The sequence below is a fragment of the Idiotropiscis lumnitzeri genome, chromosome 1 (assembly GCF_059441095.1).
Source record: "Idiotropiscis lumnitzeri isolate Australia: NSW breed Sydney's pygmy pipehorse chromosome 1, RoL_Ilum_1.0, whole genome shotgun sequence".
NCBI classification, from domain to species: domain Eukaryota; kingdom Metazoa; phylum Chordata; class Actinopteri; order Syngnathiformes; family Syngnathidae; genus Idiotropiscis; species Idiotropiscis lumnitzeri.
Window position 1 is genome coordinate 29,290,010 of NC_142391.1, and position 18,469 is coordinate 29,308,478.

An 18,469-nucleotide genomic window follows, 5' to 3' on the forward strand; every position below is an offset into this window, starting at 1 on the left:
TTTCAACAATGACTGGTGGGGGTTAAAATCTCAGTCTTTAAATCATGTGTCATCATCCACACCGCTTATCCTGAGTCTTTAAGCCCAGTTACCCAAATTATATTTTGAATGTTATTTATATGAAATATTTTTTCAAATTATTGTCACATGCTTATTTCATGCCATGGGGATCCATATTCTATGTACATGCAAAATCTATGTTTAAAAATCTACATCCAGTTACTTTGAGTTTCAGCAGAAAAAAAACAATGAGCAAATGGCATCAATCAGATGGAATGTCTCAAGCTTCAATGGCGAGTAAAGCCATTAAGGTATTATTGTGTAGCGGAAAAGATGTAGTAAAAGTACTGAAGCTAATCTGTAATGAAATAAAACATCCATACCTAAACAGCTGCAGGGGATGAGTGTGGGCAACCAGGCGACGTTAGAAAAAGCTGAGGCGTGAAGAGAATTAATCCGAGCCAACTCAGACACTCCGCCTGCCAGTGACAGAGGCCCCACGGGGTCGACCCTCCACAAAATCAGCTCACTGTAGATTGCATTTGGATCCTGCGAAACACCGCCTAGGGAGAGGCGGCTGGGCCGTGAGCCGTGAGAACCAGAGAAGACCTCTGGTGGGGCGAGGATGTTGTCCACCTCAGGGGACCTCAATGCATTGTGGTGTGAGGTGGTGAGGAGCAGAGGCAGTAGAGAGTGGCAGGCCAGGTCGTTTAGGTGGAAGCGGTGGCCGCAGTACCGCGACTTGTGAGACACACTGAGCACCGTGGAGAAAGCGGAGTCCTCTGCAAAACTCACACCCCACTGGTTGAGGGAGCCGTCATCATGCTTGGATATCATAAGCACGTTGGGGGTGAAAATACTCAACCTAAGACTATTGCATGGTGCCACTTTCACTTGACGGCCATAACTGATTAGCACAGATTTGGTTTGGGGCAAGGTGTTTCCAGGTGGTCGTTGTCTGCCATGTTGGATGGCCAAATCCACGTTCTTGTTGCAAGCATACATGACCACACTGTGACTGAGGGAGATGGCATCCCCTGCAGGAAAGGCCACAGGGATACGGGACACAAACGACACCTGGGAGAAATAAAAGAAAATATTACCTAATAACGATGAATAGCGACGCAGTTAGTATAGAGAGGAGCATAGTCATATTCATGATAATGTGACAAAGATGACCGAAAATCCTTCTGACATTACTTCTCAATTCTTCCCCAAAAAATTAATCGTAAGAAGTGAAAGGTAATGTTAAGACTGAAAAGAAATTACTTTTTTTATTTAATTCTGTCAACAGCTAAATAAAAATTACTATTAGTATGCACCAAATCAATATCTAAGAATAAAAGCTGCCATCCTGAATGGTACCTTTTGTCAGTGATGGCTTTCAATGCAATATATTCACATGGCACATCTACCGTATTTTCGCACCCAAAAGACGCGCCGTGTCAAAGGGCGCAACACCTGTTGAGGGCGCTATTTCTGTCTTTGTAACATATACTGGACGCACCGCCTGACATGACGATAGCATAGCATGAACTTGGCAGAGCTGCCCACACTGACACAGCCGATAGCAGCCTACTATGCCCCAATAACATAAGCAATCACCCCATTGTTGCAGCAGACGCCAAGTCTCTATTGACAATAGCTGACATTGACAATGGCTCAGGCAAATATTAGGTGCATTGGCAATAGCCTACAAAGCAACGTCAGGGGAGGGACTTGGCTGCTTACCACACTCCTTAGAGTCACGGTTTAAAAAAAAAAATAAAAAACTCATCATACAAGCAAACAATGAAACATAGAAATAAGATTAACACAAACATGTATCTCTCATGCCATCAATATACCCAAAAAAAATGAAAATAACACAAAAGCCACTCAGCCTTAGCTAATTCAAGCAATGCATTCTGGGAGCAGAGACCCACAATCCCATAGCTGTTTAGAGAGATTTGCATGGCTGTTTAAAGAGATGTGCTGTTATGCTTTGGACTTTTTGTCTTTTGTCTAAACCTGGGACGTTTCTTGCTTGCAATAACATAAATGATAAGACAGACTAAAACATTGTGGACAGCTGCCCTTTGTCCATCTTTTTCCAACACCATCACCCAAACATTATAGTCAGATAGTGTATTTGTCACGGTCGATTGTAAGCATGAACAACTCACTCTTTGCCCAGCAGGGTGTGCTAACATGCACTTCCAACAGCTCGTTGATGACAAGGGCTGATGGACGTGAGTGGTACTTTGTCCATTTAATGGACGCATCGACTGACAGGGCGCTTTGTTTGTTAAGGGGAATTTTTGTGACTTTAAAGTGCGCCTTATGACTGCGAAAATACGGTAATTCAAATGCATCAAGGGTGCCATATTTGATACGTCGCATATAATTAGGAATGCAATCATCTAAATGTGGATAAGAAACTATTAGAAGAAGCGCTGTGCCATCTTAGATGTCAGCTCGTTTAACACCTTGATTGAGTGAGGGGGGGCTACAGAATATATACACTATCAATTAAAAAGTGATTAATGTGTCAGTTTGCGACATGAGCGCGAAGATAACTGAAATGCTAATGCAGCCTGGCGAGTACCTGAGCTTGTCTAAACATTCTGGGATGGTATTCATCGAGCCAATCCACATTCCAGACCAACAGGGAGCCGTCCATGGGATGGATGCTGAACAGCATGTCTGCCCCTTTGTTCCACTCATCTAAAAGCACATCCACTTGGTGCTCCATTGCTGCCAGGGGGAGCTCCAAGACATCGGGTCCTTGAGGGTCACTTGGTCTGCTAGTCACTTCATCTTCTGAGTTATCCTCAGTATTGGGATCTGGAGGATGAATGAAGACACAAAAGAAAAAGCAGACCAAACATGAGAAAGAGAGAATGACCAGCTTTCAAATGGACACTGATTGAAATGGAGGTTAGGAAGAAAGTTTTGCACCTTCCTGAGAGCAATCGTTTTGTTGCTCCAGGCTGCCGTGAAACTGCTGCAGAAAGACTTCCATGGCTAACGTGAAGTGAAGCTCTTTGTTGTTGAGCCAGTGGACATTGAAAAGACCCCCAGGCTCCTCATCATCCCCGCCACTTAGGGACGATATGGAGGGAAGCAGTGGAATGTCTGCAGTGGAGGAAAATGTTAATGCAGTATATAAAAATAAAAAAAATATAAGAAAAAAGAAAAAACAGAATGACATGCAGGAAAAAAAACAACTTTCACAAAAGCGTTCTGTATAATTTGAAGACCACTAAAGTATAATACAAGCATCACTTTCAGGTAGTGGTTGGCGATTTGGAAAAAATAAAATCACGATCATCATTTTATCACGATTTATTTATTTATTTTATTTTTTTACTGATTTGCACACATCCGTCCATTTGCCTAATGTTAAACATGTAAAACATTTAAAATGCATATAAAATATAAAGACCGAATTTTGATATATACATATGTATTTTAAGCCAGCTAAGTTTTCTGAACATATTTTATTTCAAGTAGTGCAAATTTATCAAAATATGCAGTGAACATAAACATAAAAGCTAACATAACATGGTCATCAAAACACAGCTCAGAACGCGGTTCTAATACTTTGAACAGTCTTTTAAACCTCCTGTTTTCCATGGTTTTAAGGGGAATCATGTCTTTAGCAAGGTAATAATTCACTGATTCAGTAATTTCTTTCCACCCCTTGATTTCTTTTCATATGGCAATAAATGAGGAACTATGACCGTGAGTTGTGTTAACTTGGAGCTCGTGGCTGCCTCTGGCTGCTTTTCCGTTTGGTATGGCTTTTGTTGTAATGTTTTGGGTGCTGTCGCCGCAAGTGATTAAACCTGTTGCCATCCGATGTCTGAACGGAGTCACGACAAATTTTACAAATAACTTTGGTTTGCGCCTTTTCCTGCATGGTAAAGCTTTCCACCATGGCTTCCCACTACACAAACAAATAGGGATGCGGGAATGTTACAGACAGTGACTGCGTGTGCTGCGATTGGTTGGTTGGCTACGTGTGAGTGGTTCTGAGACACCATAGAGTTAAACTCTATAGAATGCGCCCTATAGACGATCTAACGAACTTTCGGCTTTATGAGATCATCAAAACGTTAAAGTCCTTCACAATCTGATATTGTCATCTCGCCCACAACTACTTTCTGGTTATGAAAAGTTATAAGAAACCAAATTCTGAGTGATCTCAGACCTTTTTTATGACCCAAAAAAAATTGATGGCTTCTGAGGAACGCCAAGTATGAAGGGTCCCACAGAATTAGGAACATTTGTTACGTGATACGTGGATGTGATGAGTCCAACCTGTAGCAGGGTTGATGCTGGCCGCTATGTGAAAGTGACAGAGTGCATTGGCGTGGGGAAGGTTGCTGCTGCTCTTTTTGTGGTTGTAATGTCGGCTTTGGTTGTGGGACAGGCAGCCGGTGTGCGAGGGCTGTGGCACATCTTGATTAAAAGGAGGCTGGAAAAGAAAAGTGATTTGAATGAGACCTAATATTTAAGAAGCAGTAAAAATCATTTAGTTGCGAATAAGTAATTAATAATGGGTTAGGTACAACACGCCTATGTCAACACTGACACATCTTATGTCAATATATAATAGATACAAAACTGAAGACAATTTGAATGCGGATCAGGACTCAGTATTAGTAGATCCTCAAAAAAAATCAGGTGACTCGAACTTGGACGCAACAAAAAAATGTGATCGGGCATCCCAACAAAGGTTCTCAAACAAACCTTCACTAGACTTTGTAAGAAATCTAACACGGTTTACTCCACTGGAGAAGGAGTTATATCAACTTTGGCTGGCTTAAATGAATAATTTCACAGGTGTGGTAAAATACACTGCTCAAGGCAAAGTAGAGGATTGTGCACACCTAATTTCCTGGTATCTCATTTGCATTGAACACATGCGTGAGTGACTCATAGCATTAGAACAACAATTCAGTTTCTATTGTTTTTTTAATCTCTTTCATAATCAGATACAACTAAAAGGTCCGATTAGTGAAAGTGAAAAACAATTCAGAGCATTACATTTGAAAGTCTGTCGAGACACAAGACTTCTCGCTGAGGCCTGCCAGCGGGCCAGGCGTGCCAAGTCAATTTTGACACTGAAATGTCGATCAACCAATAGGTGAAAAGTTAAACGCAAAACACACTCTTAGGAATGCCTCCTCATTTGAACATTTCCTTCTGCATTGTAGGACCAAAAATGCCAAAGTTACAAATAAATAAAAGTATAAACCAATATTAAAGTAAAAATACATACACAAATTAAAACAAAATATTTTAAAATAAAAAAAAAGCAAAATAAACAATTAAATATCAATTTACATTTTGTTGTTGTTTTATTTTGGATTTTGTCAGTTTTGTTCCTTCATAAGGAGTATGACAGCAACAACCAAAGCACACTGGCAGTAACTATAAAGTGCATATGTGTCTATTTGAGGGAGTTGATAATTTAGGGCCTGGCATCTAGGGACGACAGCTATTGGTAGAAACTTATTAGCCTAAAAACCTTATTATAGTTGCATACTTCCTCTGCTGTTCCTGCTTGCGTTCTCCCATTGCAGATCCTGGAAGAGCTGGCACCTCTCTGAGCATCACTCTGTTGGTTACCATGATGACCCGATAGGAGGCTGTCACCCGGCAACAGTGTCTCGGACCAGAGCCGACACACACTGTCCTTACAGCTGGTGAGCAGGACATTACAAACTGAACCCCTGGAAGGAGAGAGGAAAGGTCAAGCCGAAATCGCAATCTCGTACAACGTAATTTAGAGATCGTCAAAGCTGCGGTATTGTGCATCATGTTCACGAAGCAGGTCACGCAGTACTGATTTAAAAAAAAAAAAAAAAAGCGTTGCGCTGTCGCCCGCAGTGCGGGAAGTACTTATTTGCATGAAAGCAGGCCGCCAAGCTATCTTGCGCCACAGCAGTATGGACTTTATTTGTACAATATCCAAGTCAGTGCACAGCAGCAGCAACGAGCAGCATGATGACAAATAAACGACCCCACTAACAAGTAGCGTTTTAAACGAGGGGGCAAACAAGGCGTTGCTAAGCGTGCTAATGGCTAAAGTGAAATACAGCGCCAGGAAGGACCTAAAATAAGTGCTTAGGTGTACAGTTGACTTTTCACTGAAATCTAGTTAGAATAGCGTTAGGGCGGTGAGCCGGCAGCTATGAACTGAAACGTATTTCAATCAATACGTATCGAGGCATAAAATAAGACAACGGCTACATTAGCAACGTAGCAGACGCTCACAGACTGGAACACTTAAACAGCAGACGTCATCATGACGAAGAGGTTCAATGTCAAACGTATATTAAATATTTATCATTGCATCAATAATATTTGCACTGTGTTTTGAGATCTACACAATAATAGGTCTCAGAATTAGATATTTTAATGAATTTAGCTTTGCTGAGGGACAATGATTTTATTGACATAATCTGATCTCTTTGTACACAGAACATGTACATTAGTACAAAATGTAAAACATTTGGGGGTTTAATAAAATACATTTCCATATACACAATTACACCAAAATTAGAATTGAGAGAAAATAGTTTTCAAAAACTTGAACTGACACCCCTCACAAAACCTTTAGTGTCCTTGCATTACAGCAATAGTTTTGTTTTTAATGGTATAACGGCATTTTCTCTCATGTTTGTAAATGTCACTCTACAATGTGAAAAACATCGCAAATTAAACCAAAGTCGCAATAGCTTGTCAGAAAAATCGCAATAAAATGTTTTTCCTAAAATCGTTGAGCCCTACCATACAAGCTTGATTAGTGTACATAAAGTCCTCCCTATGCAAATCGCAGAACATAGAAGAGTGGATCCTCCCTCCTTCTATTTTGTAAGTGGATTAAAAACCCTCACAAGCCAAGCAAATCTAGTATTATAATAATAATTCTAACATTTCTAGCACTTCATACCAGTAGAGCAATATTCCTGAAATGTTCAGGGGTGAACATAATCAGGCATAACCAAAGAAGCGGCATCATGTGCTTATTGTTTTGCTTCTGCTGTATCTGCATCTCTAAACACCTTAGTGAGCCCCAGGTTACCGTTGGCATGGCTAACTGGCTGTTGGCCCTCGGCACGACATACTTGGCAAAGCCCAATGCAAATCTGCCCTTTGGGCCAAAGTTTGGGCCCACAAATGTCAGTACACAACAGAAGGAGAAGTGGCTCAATTCAAGTGTTAGGTTTGTTCAGCGGCACTCAATTTTCTCATGTGCAAATTATGCGGCATTAATGACAATTGTTCCCTGTCACTGTTGCCCGGGGCAGAGTGCTTCAACTCCCAGAAGAAGAAATGACAAAAACACCAGTTCCTTTGCTGTTCAAAATGCCAACTACTTTGGAAAACAAGAAGATCCTTTGGCATATGTTGGAAAACATTGCATAAAATACATTTTATCTGCTCCTTGTTATCTCCTTGTAGCGACCGTAAAAACATTTTGTGTGAGATTGATTACTGTAAAATGCAGCTGAAGAAGAAATGCATAGTTTTGCATGAATGGTGACTTATCGTCACCGCTGTCTGGAAGCTTTTTGTTTTGATTTGTTTTTTTAACAGTTGGGTTTATAGGGTCTCCCGTAACCCATGCAGCCAAACGATGACTGAAAATGTTTTAGTTAGAACAAAGTCTACAATTTCGACAAAGTCCGACTGATATGTGCAGGTCTAAAGGGCTAAATGTGCTATCTACATATCAGACAGAACGATGTTGCTAACATCTTAATTTTGTTGCTCTAAGAAAAGTACCACTGGCAGGCCCTCTGAGAAAGTGAACTTGAAAGCATGCCATTGCCATCTTATGATGATGAATTCCACTTAAGCAACAACGACAACCTGGAATTTTTGGTCATCTTACTATGTAATAAATTAAAAAAGCAAAACATGCCAAGTCCAGTAAAACTGGCACTAAGCAACAAAGTTGAAACGTCTGTTGTTTCAGCCATTGCTACATTGCAAAATCCATACAGGTTTGTGTTGGATTATGGAGGATTCCATTATACGCTCATCAATATAAAACAAGAATGTCAAAATGGTACCTCTGTAGTTTGCATACCGTGGCATGTACTTGCTGGTCTTCCTCCAGGAAAAGCCAGTAACAGAACGTGGATGGGCCAGGTACACAAAGGAAAAGGCTAGCTCTCCCTGGGAGTCGACACTTGATTCCGGAGGTGCGAAAAATCTAAAACCTCCTAACTTCCACTTACTAGTGCTGTACCACACCTTTACTAGGCAGTCATCCTGGAAAACAAAAACGAAAAACAAACAGGACCTGTGTTGGGTTTATTTTGACAAAAATATCACTTTAAAAGCAATAGGTTTTTGTTAGACTAATCATAAAGCAAATTAGGGGAAATCTCATTTACCTGGCCAGCAGTAGCAAAGAATTCGCCATCAGGAGAAAATTTCATTAAACTGACTGGAGAGGCTGTCCTGTAGACAAAGTTAGAATTTCAACCTCCATTGCTCTGCAATACCTAAAAAACAACTTGTAATATGAATTGAACACAATATATTCAATGTAACACCTCGCAGAAATGGCAATATATGTACTAATGTATTGATACATTCCTATTAAGAAAATAGTGGCATAGAAACATCAATGACTTACTTGCTTTTCCAGATAGACCTCCAAGTATAATGAGAGTCTCTAATTTCTGCCTGCTTTTCTCCTTCAGCGCCATTAAAATGAGACCAGAACTGCAGGCAATTGGAGCCAGTTAGAAGCATGCTTCCTGCACCGAAAAAAAAAGAAGCAGCACACACTTGGAATCAACAGTAAAATGTCTTTAATGTAAAAGCCATGCCTTTTTTGGGCAAGCCTCTCAAGTACCTATGGGGTGCCATGCCAAGTTCCGCACCATAGACTTCAAAACAAACTGGCCAGTCTTCTGCCATTGGCAGTTCAACTTCTGTGTGCAAACAGAGGCGAACGTTAGCACGCACAATGTGACAAACATGTGATCAGGCCACACTGCACCAGCTACAAGCAACTTCAATGAAGCATGTACTATGCAAAACGATTATTGAACTTCCTTCCTTGGCGTTCAGCAACACTTCTGCATGGGTGTCACAACAGGAATGATTGATGACAAAATGCTATTGTGTCATATTGTATTGCTTGTTTCACTGAGGTACAAAAAGAAACATGATACGTCTGCTTAATTTAAGACTTAATGTGGCTTTTCCCATGCCATTTCCATCGACTTGAAAAGCGCTTTGATGGAAGTTTCAGCATACAATTAAATGGCTACTCACTGTCAGTGATGTGTCTTTTTGATCAGGATGCTGAATTGGCTCAAAAATGCATACGATGCTTCCATAGGAAGCTGCAATCTGCCGGTAGACAAAGATGACATTAGTAAACGTATTAAAGACAGGAGGAAGACTATAAAGCAGATGACACAAGTTGTTTGTAAAACAAAGACAAGACAAAAATAACATTCTAACCACTTGGTTTGTTGCATATACTGCATACCATGTATGCCTCTATACAAAAGCCATGATGGGGAAAAAAGGACATTTATTAGCCACTTCCCTTTGGAAAATGTTTAATTACCTTAAACACAAACTTTCCCCAAATAATGCCGAACATCGCTAGTTGCAAAGTAGCCTGCCAGAAAAGTCACTGATTGCTGTGTAATTCTGCATTGACGTTGTCGTTTACGCACTTGAAAATGGCAGCGTCCGACCAGAGCTATTCTGCGACAGGAGAACCGGTTTTAAACTACTTGTAACTTGTTCTTAATCAAGTTGCTGCTTTTGTGTTAAAACAGTCGCAACTACGGTGAAATCCGGTAAATAGTCGACTCAACTCCATCTTGATGCTTGACTCATGTATTGGCACGAAGCTCGCTAATAAAAATCCATAAATCAACTGCATCACATTTAAAGCCGCAGGGTACAAAGTGTGGGGAAAAAATAGCTGCTTGCAGTCCAGAAATGGGGGTACCATCCACAAGAAAAGAATGTGCAAAGGTTTCCATTGATAAAAATAGTTCAGTGGGATGTAAATTTTAAAGGAGAAGTATTTTTTTGCAGAAAGCTATCATGTACATTGCACATATTATACTGGTTTGCTTTAAAAATTGGCCTTGCACTTTACATCATTTACATCACAACATAAGTGGATAAAAGGAGAAGAGTGGAGTATTTCTTCAATTCTGACAATACCAATTATTTTAATCTAATTCAAACACCAATTAGGACCATGGATAGAATACTATTACATCACAAACACTTTACAAATATATTTTTATTTGAATACGCTCCAAATAAAACTGTGAGCTGTACTATGCTCATTTTGTCAGTATGAGAGGATGTAGCAAGACATCTTAGTTGTGCGACAAATCCTGAATAAACACGAGGCAACAAGTTAAAAATGCCTCAAGCCTATAAAAAGCCAGCATTGAGTCCGTCCTGCAATGACTCGCTTGCAAACTTCTCCTTAATGATTCATTGAAGACTACAAGTGCTTCCCACAGTTTATAATAGTCACCAGACCTAATAGTTGGCATTTTCTTTCGCAATGAACATGGCTCTAACGGTTTTTGCTTGGTTAAATAATTAATACTATACACAACAATGTCAATCTCCGGTGCCTCATAAATGCATGCAAAGGGTTGTGATTAAATGGACAGAAGCATATTTACACAATGAGCTTTTTTTTTTCCTTTTCTTTTCTGATGTCAATGTTAAACCCACTGTGAAATCGCTTTTACTCACAATTAGAATTATTTGCTGTAAAAGCATCCTGTTCCGTTGGCGCTTTGTTCACATTGTTTTGTTATTCCAAAAGTAAATGACCTGGCGTTGGACTTGTTTTGCAATGCCTAACTGGTAGTTGTGTTTTTTTGTACAATTGTTTAGCCAATTGGGAAGAGAGTAAAGACAGAGCTCAAAGCGCCGCAGGCCATGCTGGAGCCATGTGAGGTGAGTTTAGAGCCAGTGGAATTGGATTTAAAATCACGAGGTGACTGATAAAAGACTGTGTCAGCACATTTATGAATGAATTAATTCTTTATTTTGAACACACGTAAGAAAAACATAATGGAACTACTGTATATTCCTGCAAATACTTTTGGTGACATGTCTCTCATTTAGCATGCGCCTTGACTATTTACAGTAGCAAAGGGCGTAATAACTGACCAAGATTTTTCTACTTTTGATCATAATTTGACATGGGATTGTGGTTAAAATAAAACGTATTGAACTAAAAAGAAAAACTTCTTAGAAGCAGAAGTTTAGAATGAAATACAGTTAATAATGTAATCCAATTACCATAAAGTGTTCTCGTAAAGTAATCTAACTTGATCACTTTGCATTACTTTTTGATTACTCTAATACCAAATATGTCAAGAAAGAAACACACGCAACAACAACAACCAAATCATGTTATTTAAATTTATTTCGAATTTATTTTCTGTTTTATGGGTTGTTTAATATGCATGGTTTGGGAATTCAGAATGAAGTTTAAGCAGCAGCAATTCAAATTCAAAGCACATGGAAGAATTGCAAGGCAGACATGCTAGCACTTGGGTACCATGCTGTAGAGTTTGATTGCTAGATTAGATTAGATAGATAACATCATCCCGTGAGGGAAATTAGATTTGCTAGCCTCATAAGGTTTTTCAAACCATTCCACCAGTGTTTGTTATGGGTTAGGTAAAAAAAAAAAAAAAGTTCACTTCGACCCCCAGCATCTCTTCAATTATTCAACAGTCCTTGTATCAATAAAGATAAAGATAAAGATAAAGATGTCCTTTATTAGTCCCACAATGGGGAAATTTGAAGTGTTACAGCAGCAAAGAATGTGAAAATCAAATGTGACCCGCATGATATTGACACCTCAATAATTTTATAACGGTGGATTCGCTGCCAATCTTAGCTGTGTAACGATACACAGCTCCTGTTCTATTGCCCCCCCATCCCTTTATTAATTTTTTTTAAATAACCAGGGCATATGACAAACAATGTGACAGTCATGAGCATTGATGTGATGGAACTAATGCCATTATTATGAAGAAAAATAAAAAAAAAAAATCAGATAAATGTCAGCACATCCCCTTTGTTACATAAAATTTTCCTGTGTGACTCTTGAAGATGTAAGGCAAAAACAATCCATCACTGGAAGTAATAAAAAAGGCATCACCGGGAAGTTGACTCTACAGTACCTGTCCTCCCTGAAGTGAGCAGTCCACGCATCCCACCTGGATATTTCCATGTTTGGCCCCCGGGATGATCTGCACTCGTTCAAAGTCACTGCCCAAAATGACCACATCACAACCAGAAGCGTAGGCCTACCAAGACATTTTTAAGAAGAGCAATGAGAGGAAGAGGTGAGGATGAGGTCAAACAGATAAGATTAGCCTCGACATTCACTTTGACGGTGCTTTCAACCAACAGATGAGGGACAGAAACATACCCAACTGACCTACCGTATTACATAAATAGTTAATCTTGTTAAGTTTGCGATACAGGACATGAGATAAAAATGTATGCTCGGTTTAAAACACACACACACAAAATGGTTGCAGGCCTCTAAAAGCTGTTGTCATCCAAACGCATGGCTGAAATGACAGTTTTTGTGCAAACGGACCCCGCCTGCTATTAATTTCGTAACTAAGCACTTATCAGCCATCACCACTTGGATCAATGGTTACTGGCCGTTTGCCGAGCTGTACTTTTACTCTACATAAGAATTTTACTGATCTGAAAAATCCACCGTAATGCTTGAAACAGATGACTTTGCTAACCAGAGTGACTTGGACAAAAATATGTCAAAATTGCTGTAACTTACCGTGAATGGTACATTGTTGACGCTCCCGACAGAGAAACAATTGTCCCCGGGGTTAACTGCCCCTGTGAGGACCTGATGAAGATTCATGACCCTGGTGAATTTTCCTTCCTCCTACTTTTTCCCAACAGTCCTCATCTGCCTCTTCATCTGTGGCCTAAAATGCGATGCGGCTCGGCCCTAAGGGCGAGAGGAAAGGAGGGACCCTATGAAGCATGATGACATAAACAGAATTTTTTTTTTTGTAACCGTCATCATTACACCACGGAAGGAAAGAAATACAAAAGTTTATATTATGCTTCTGTGGTTGTCATCATAAAAAGGAAAGTGTAAGACACACCTGGAGAGGTAATGCTTTTTAGGTGCATATTGAGCGCAAGCCCAAATCTTCCGTAGGAGAGTAAAATGTGAGTTGAACTCCAAATTGGACCACTTTTAGGGAGTTCAACTCCATTGCTTGCTCAGGAAATTAAGGTACAATTATTGCTTTGTACACAAGAGGTGTCACTTATCTAAAATATTTTGCAATATAAATGTGTCGATCGTATAAACGTGTTATTTTACCATACACCATAATAAAGAGGAAAAATTGAGACATTATATAAATTCTAGACTATTAATAATAGTTAAAGCACTGGGATGGTGGATGTCAAATCTGGCAGGAAAAGCTTGGTTTAGCTCAGTGTATCACAACCAGTGATGTTGTGTGTTTAATGTCTAAACCTCAGCCCGGGGGCCATTTGCAGCCCACCGTCCGCTCTTTAGCAGACCGTGGCATACACGAAAAATAACTTCTGACACGGCCTGAAATGCTATTAAAAAGTGGTGGGGTTAGAGTGGACAGCGTTAGAAGTGGAGCTGTCGAAAAAGTGGGAACGTGAGTAATGAGGACTGCCACCACTGCCACTGATAACATTTTATAGAAATGCCAAGACAAATTTAAGTGTGTATATATATATATATATATATATATATATATATATATATATATATATATATATATATATATATATATATATATATATATATATATTTGCCTTATTACCTTGAATAAAAAGCCTTTATGTAAGCAGCTTTCCAAAATAACCAACTACATAATATAAACAATATCGAATTGCTTGGTTGGTTGATTTGATCATGTTTCATAAGTTAAAAAAAACCAAAAGACATTCTGAATTGTGTATTTATGAAAAATGCATGCGAACAGCAGCACACGAATAGAGAAAATCTGCATTAAAGTGACATTAAATATGCTTTAGATGAAAAAAAGGAGGAAAAAAATAAATATTTCAAGATAAAGGAAAAAAAAAAAAAATCCTGCCACAGTTTGCCTTTAGCTCAATTGGCAGGTGAACAAGGGCTTGAGTAGAAGCGCCTGTGGCTCAAGACAAACTGTGGCAGGGTTTACTTTCTGGACCTGGATTTGACATCTCTATCAGATAGGATTTGCCTTTGAGCTGTCTACATTGGGACAGGCTGACCAAGGAAATGCTCTTCCACCAGATGGCAGCAGGTACAATTAACCTGTGTATGCACCTGTTCCTAATCACACTACACAATAGCAGTCTTGTGTTGGACAAAACAGGCCCAGATTTTTCACCAAGTCAACTTTTTAGTAAATCAGATCAGGTCAGAATTAGTTTGTGCTTTTTTTATGAGACTGATAGCACAGTCAGCTGCAAAATACTCAAGTCCATCCTTGAAATTAGATAGATGTGTGTCGTACGGACAAAAATAAATTCCACCCCTGAGGAGTTTTTCTCCCCAAACTCCCACACAATAAGAAGTACATTATATGCTCATTAAATTTAAACACAAACTTATCTGCCTAGTTTGTGTAGAAACACTGTCAGCAAAGAAAGATTTCACCCTGCTTTGCCACTTTAACACTGATCTCAAAAGTCCACAAACAGCAATTTTTTTAGATAGTTTGAAGTGCATGAGGAGTTACGAGATGTGTGTCCTCCCAAAACATGGATATATTTGGCGCTTTATAGTCGTACAAATGTGCATGATTGCTTAATTGAAGTTGCTGTTGTGACAGACAGTGCACCTCCGATGATGCAGAGGGGATGGGTTTTACTGCCCTAGACTCACTCACTATGTTGGTATGTGAGATAGTCTATTTGGGGAGTTTGAATGACATAAAAGGACAAACATACGGCAATGGAATATTAAAATCTTGGAGTCAGTTGATTTTTGTTAAAACGCGCACAAAATGAGTTCTTGCAATTAAGGTTGGTTTGCTACATTGTGTCGTTTTGTGCCATCTTTGAGTGGGAATTTACATGCGAGAGGTTTGTATGAGATTTTTTAATTTTTTTTGGGGGGGGGGTTGCTTCTAAACAGTAATAGAAGAATAATCCACCCATTTTTATCCATCTCAGGTGGCGGACCTTTTGACTTGTTCAGACACATGCTGGCGACTGAAAATTACATCACATTGCCTAAGGGGTCCGTTTGCGAACATCACATGACCAAATCCAGAAGGTCAATGCCTAGTAGGGGTGCATAAAACACATTATTGTAAAGAAGATTTTTGACTAGCACTTCCCCTTTAAATATACTATTCTGTACATTGGTTCAATAAAAACAGACAGCACGTGTTTTGTCTTTCTTTAAAATGCATTTTTTCTCAAAGGGTTAGGAATCACACCATTTTATGTGGCAGCCCCCAGTAGCACTGACAAAATAATTGAGGCCCCACCATTAAATTGGCCATCCCCGAGATAGGAAGGTGTCATGTTGGCTGTCTGCTGAGCTGTAAATTAGTTGAAAGAAATCCTGATCGGCGCAAGCATATTACTTCGCTGAGGAAACTCTGCACAGCATTCGTTGAGCTTCTTCAATGTTCTCTGTGCTCAGTCTTGCCTCTGCCGCCATGCTATGAATGCATTTAACGACTTTATTGTACGATAGATATGTTTTTAAATTTTATCTACAATATAGCGTTCTATTATAAAACTCTACTCAAAACATAAGGGAAAGAGAATTGGCGAAGAAGACGAATGCTTAATTTTTTGGAACCTACTACAATATCCCTTCTCATTGAAGAGCAAAATATGAGAGGGCATATCACTAATTACTACTAGATTCTGTGTAATTATAAGTTGTGTTTTATTTGAATTTTTTTGCTTAAACTGTCATTCGATAGAAAACATTACCACACTTTCGCATTCTGTTGAATGAGAACCCATGTCAAAACTTGAAAAAGCTAGTGTATAGTTTTGTAAAATGTTTCTAATGAAGAAAAATAACCACCTTGGCACAATAAATGATGGCAAAATACTGCATTAGACAGGTTAACGTGTACCAAATGAAGAGTCTACTCGGTGGATACTTCAAGATATATTGTTAGTACAACGGTTTGCCCATTTAGAATGAAATACTAAAACACTGCTTTACAAATAATACTAACAACAATTGGTGCTGGATTGAACGAGAAAAATGGGTCAATTCCACGTCCTGCTTCCTGTGCTGTGGCCACTCACGTGACAAGTTGAGTGCACATTAGAAACGAGGACACAACCACAGCACAACAATGCATTTAACGTAGTCTTCACAGCCATTTAGACTTTTTACAATTAGGCTTCGGTACCTGTCTTCGGACTTGGATAAGCTCGGCTGTCAAGTTTAGCTAGCCGCCGTCATTAACAATCATAAGCTCGTTCTAAACTAATGTGCAACTAGTACTCACCTTGTGTGTCACTTCGCGACAATGTTCCCACCGATGTCCACTGTCGATGCCTCCTCACCGGGGCAGTTTTGTATTCAGGGCTGAGTATAGCTGTCCGGGCAAGAGGTTCGAACTGGTACCGATTCGGTCCACTCACTTAGCTAGCGTTAGCGCGCTAGCCCTTGGAAGCTCTCTTTTGCAGCTAACCGTAACACGGGCAACCTTAGAGCACGTCTGACACATATTGAGCTCTCGAAAACACTCGGTTCCCTCAAATGTTATTACTTCTCTAACGGCAAACCACAAGGAGCCAACCTCTCCTCAAGGTTAGCAAATAGAACGCTTTCAGAGGAGGCTATGTTGGAGATGCGTCATGATAGCGACCGTGTCGCCGTAGTGCATCATGGATCTTGTAGTTGTATTCGCACAGCGGCGAGGACCGGTTCGCCAATAATTCTAATTACTCTGCGGTCACATTCCGTTTCCTCCTCCGAGTTTACACAGTGACATGTGTAAACAAATAGCTAAAATGTCAACTAAAAAGAAAGGTCACTCATACGCACAAAAAGTTAGATAATATAAATAACATTGAGCACACCCACGTAATAGGTAGACCGCCTTTTGAAATTCTAACGAAACAAACGTGATATTAAGTACATATTTTTTACAGTGCAACGTTTTGTTATTGTCTTTTGCGTTTCTAGAGTGGGAGCAGGCCATCATTAGAGGTAAGTATGCGTGCAAATGTTTTGCAGACAACGAACAAACAAACAAAAATTCATCGGCAAAACACATTCATGCACGTAGATAAATTGAAAGCTAGCTAGCATAAAACATGGTGGCAGGTAGTCCTAATAGCAGGTTCCACAATATCTTGAATTTAAATATTTTTTCATTTCCATTTTCCAAGTAAAATTTCTTCAAACTACAATTTTTTTCCCCTTCCAACTACTCATCATCATCATCATCATTACGTAACTAATGACGTCACGATGTATCGATCACATGATGGTTTTGTAGCATGAGATTTGAGGTCAGTGTTGAAGTGGTCGTGTTTGTGTGAAGAATAGATGATCACAAGGTGTCACTGTTGCCTAATACATAGTATTAGCCAGGCGTCACCAACCGTTTTGAAACTGAGAGCTCATTGATTAGTGCGAAGTTTGGCTTTCGAAATAAGAACAAATATGCTCAAATAACCTTTATTCGTATATTTTTATTATGTTGTGATTATTAATTAATTATATTTATATATGTGAAGACACATGATGTTAATGATTTTTCACAATTATTAGGAAATAGATAAATATCAATATGCAACAACCCCGCCCCCATGAATATCTACCAGTTTATTTTCACATGATCACTTGTACAACATTTCTAGAAAATCAGAATGTCCTATTGCTGGTGACAAACCAGGGGTGATCTATTTTTGGAATATGCCTGAGGGCTACTTGTTCGGACCTTGGGGGCAATCTGATGCCCTGGGGCACCATAATGGTGACCCCTGGTAGAAGCTAGTAATCTGTGGATATTGTTGCAAAGTGAAAACTCAGTTTGCTGTGGTAATACATAAGCAGCCGGAAGCAGTTCATAAATCAACATTGTGTTTTCATGCGAGCTATATGCAAAATCTTATAGCGTATCGCTCTTCCAAAGTGTCCTCTCATCTTGAGTGCATTTTCAAAGTCAACTGTGACGAGCGGGGTTAAAGTAGTGTTCGCTTAACCTACAAATACAGCTCTCTTTTTCAACCTGGAAAAACAAATAATGGTGATTATGACATTTCCATTTTTAAGAGTGTAGGATGATTATAACTACACTTTTTAAAAAAGTCTCAAAACATATTGAAGGCACCTCATAGATAGATAGATAGATAGATTTTCAGAATGACTGGAATGATTCACAGGAAAAGAAAAACATTGGTGAATTAGGAAGTAGTGCAGGAGGCTTCAAAACAATTC

General features: G+C 39.4%; 1 protein-coding gene across 4 annotated transcripts in view; it reads right to left on the bottom strand.

Moving 5' to 3' along the window:
- dmxl1 (Dmx like 1) overlaps positions 1-16,893 on the bottom strand; it is a 47,098-nt gene extending 30,205 nt beyond the window's left edge. For 2 of the 4 annotated variants that reach the window (XM_088294244.1, XM_088294228.1), the window contains exons 1-13: positions 16,527-16,893; positions 12,833-13,009; positions 12,207-12,332; positions 9,292-9,369; positions 8,867-8,942; positions 8,645-8,768; positions 8,400-8,466; positions 8,090-8,274; positions 5,537-5,723; positions 4,306-4,462; positions 2,941-3,117; positions 2,588-2,826; positions 384-1,077 (exon numbers count right to left, since the gene is read on the bottom strand). In XM_088294244.1, coding sequence (XP_088150370.1) covers positions 384-1,077; positions 2,588-2,826; positions 2,941-3,117; positions 4,306-4,462; positions 5,537-5,723; positions 8,090-8,274; positions 8,400-8,466; positions 8,645-8,768; positions 8,867-8,942; positions 9,292-9,369; positions 12,207-12,332; positions 12,833-12,919 — 2,197 coding nt within the window. In that variant the 5' untranslated portion in view covers positions 12,920-13,009; positions 16,527-16,893. Of the gene's footprint in view, positions 1-383; positions 1,078-2,587; positions 2,827-2,940; positions 3,118-4,305; positions 4,463-5,536; positions 5,724-8,089; positions 8,275-8,399; positions 8,467-8,644; positions 8,769-8,866; positions 8,946-9,291; positions 9,370-12,206; positions 12,333-12,832; positions 13,010-16,526 lie in introns of all 4 variants that reach the window. The other 2 variants (XM_088294235.1, XM_088294219.1) reach the window with 1 other exon arrangement.
- Positions 16,894-18,469: the final 1,576 nt, after the last annotated feature.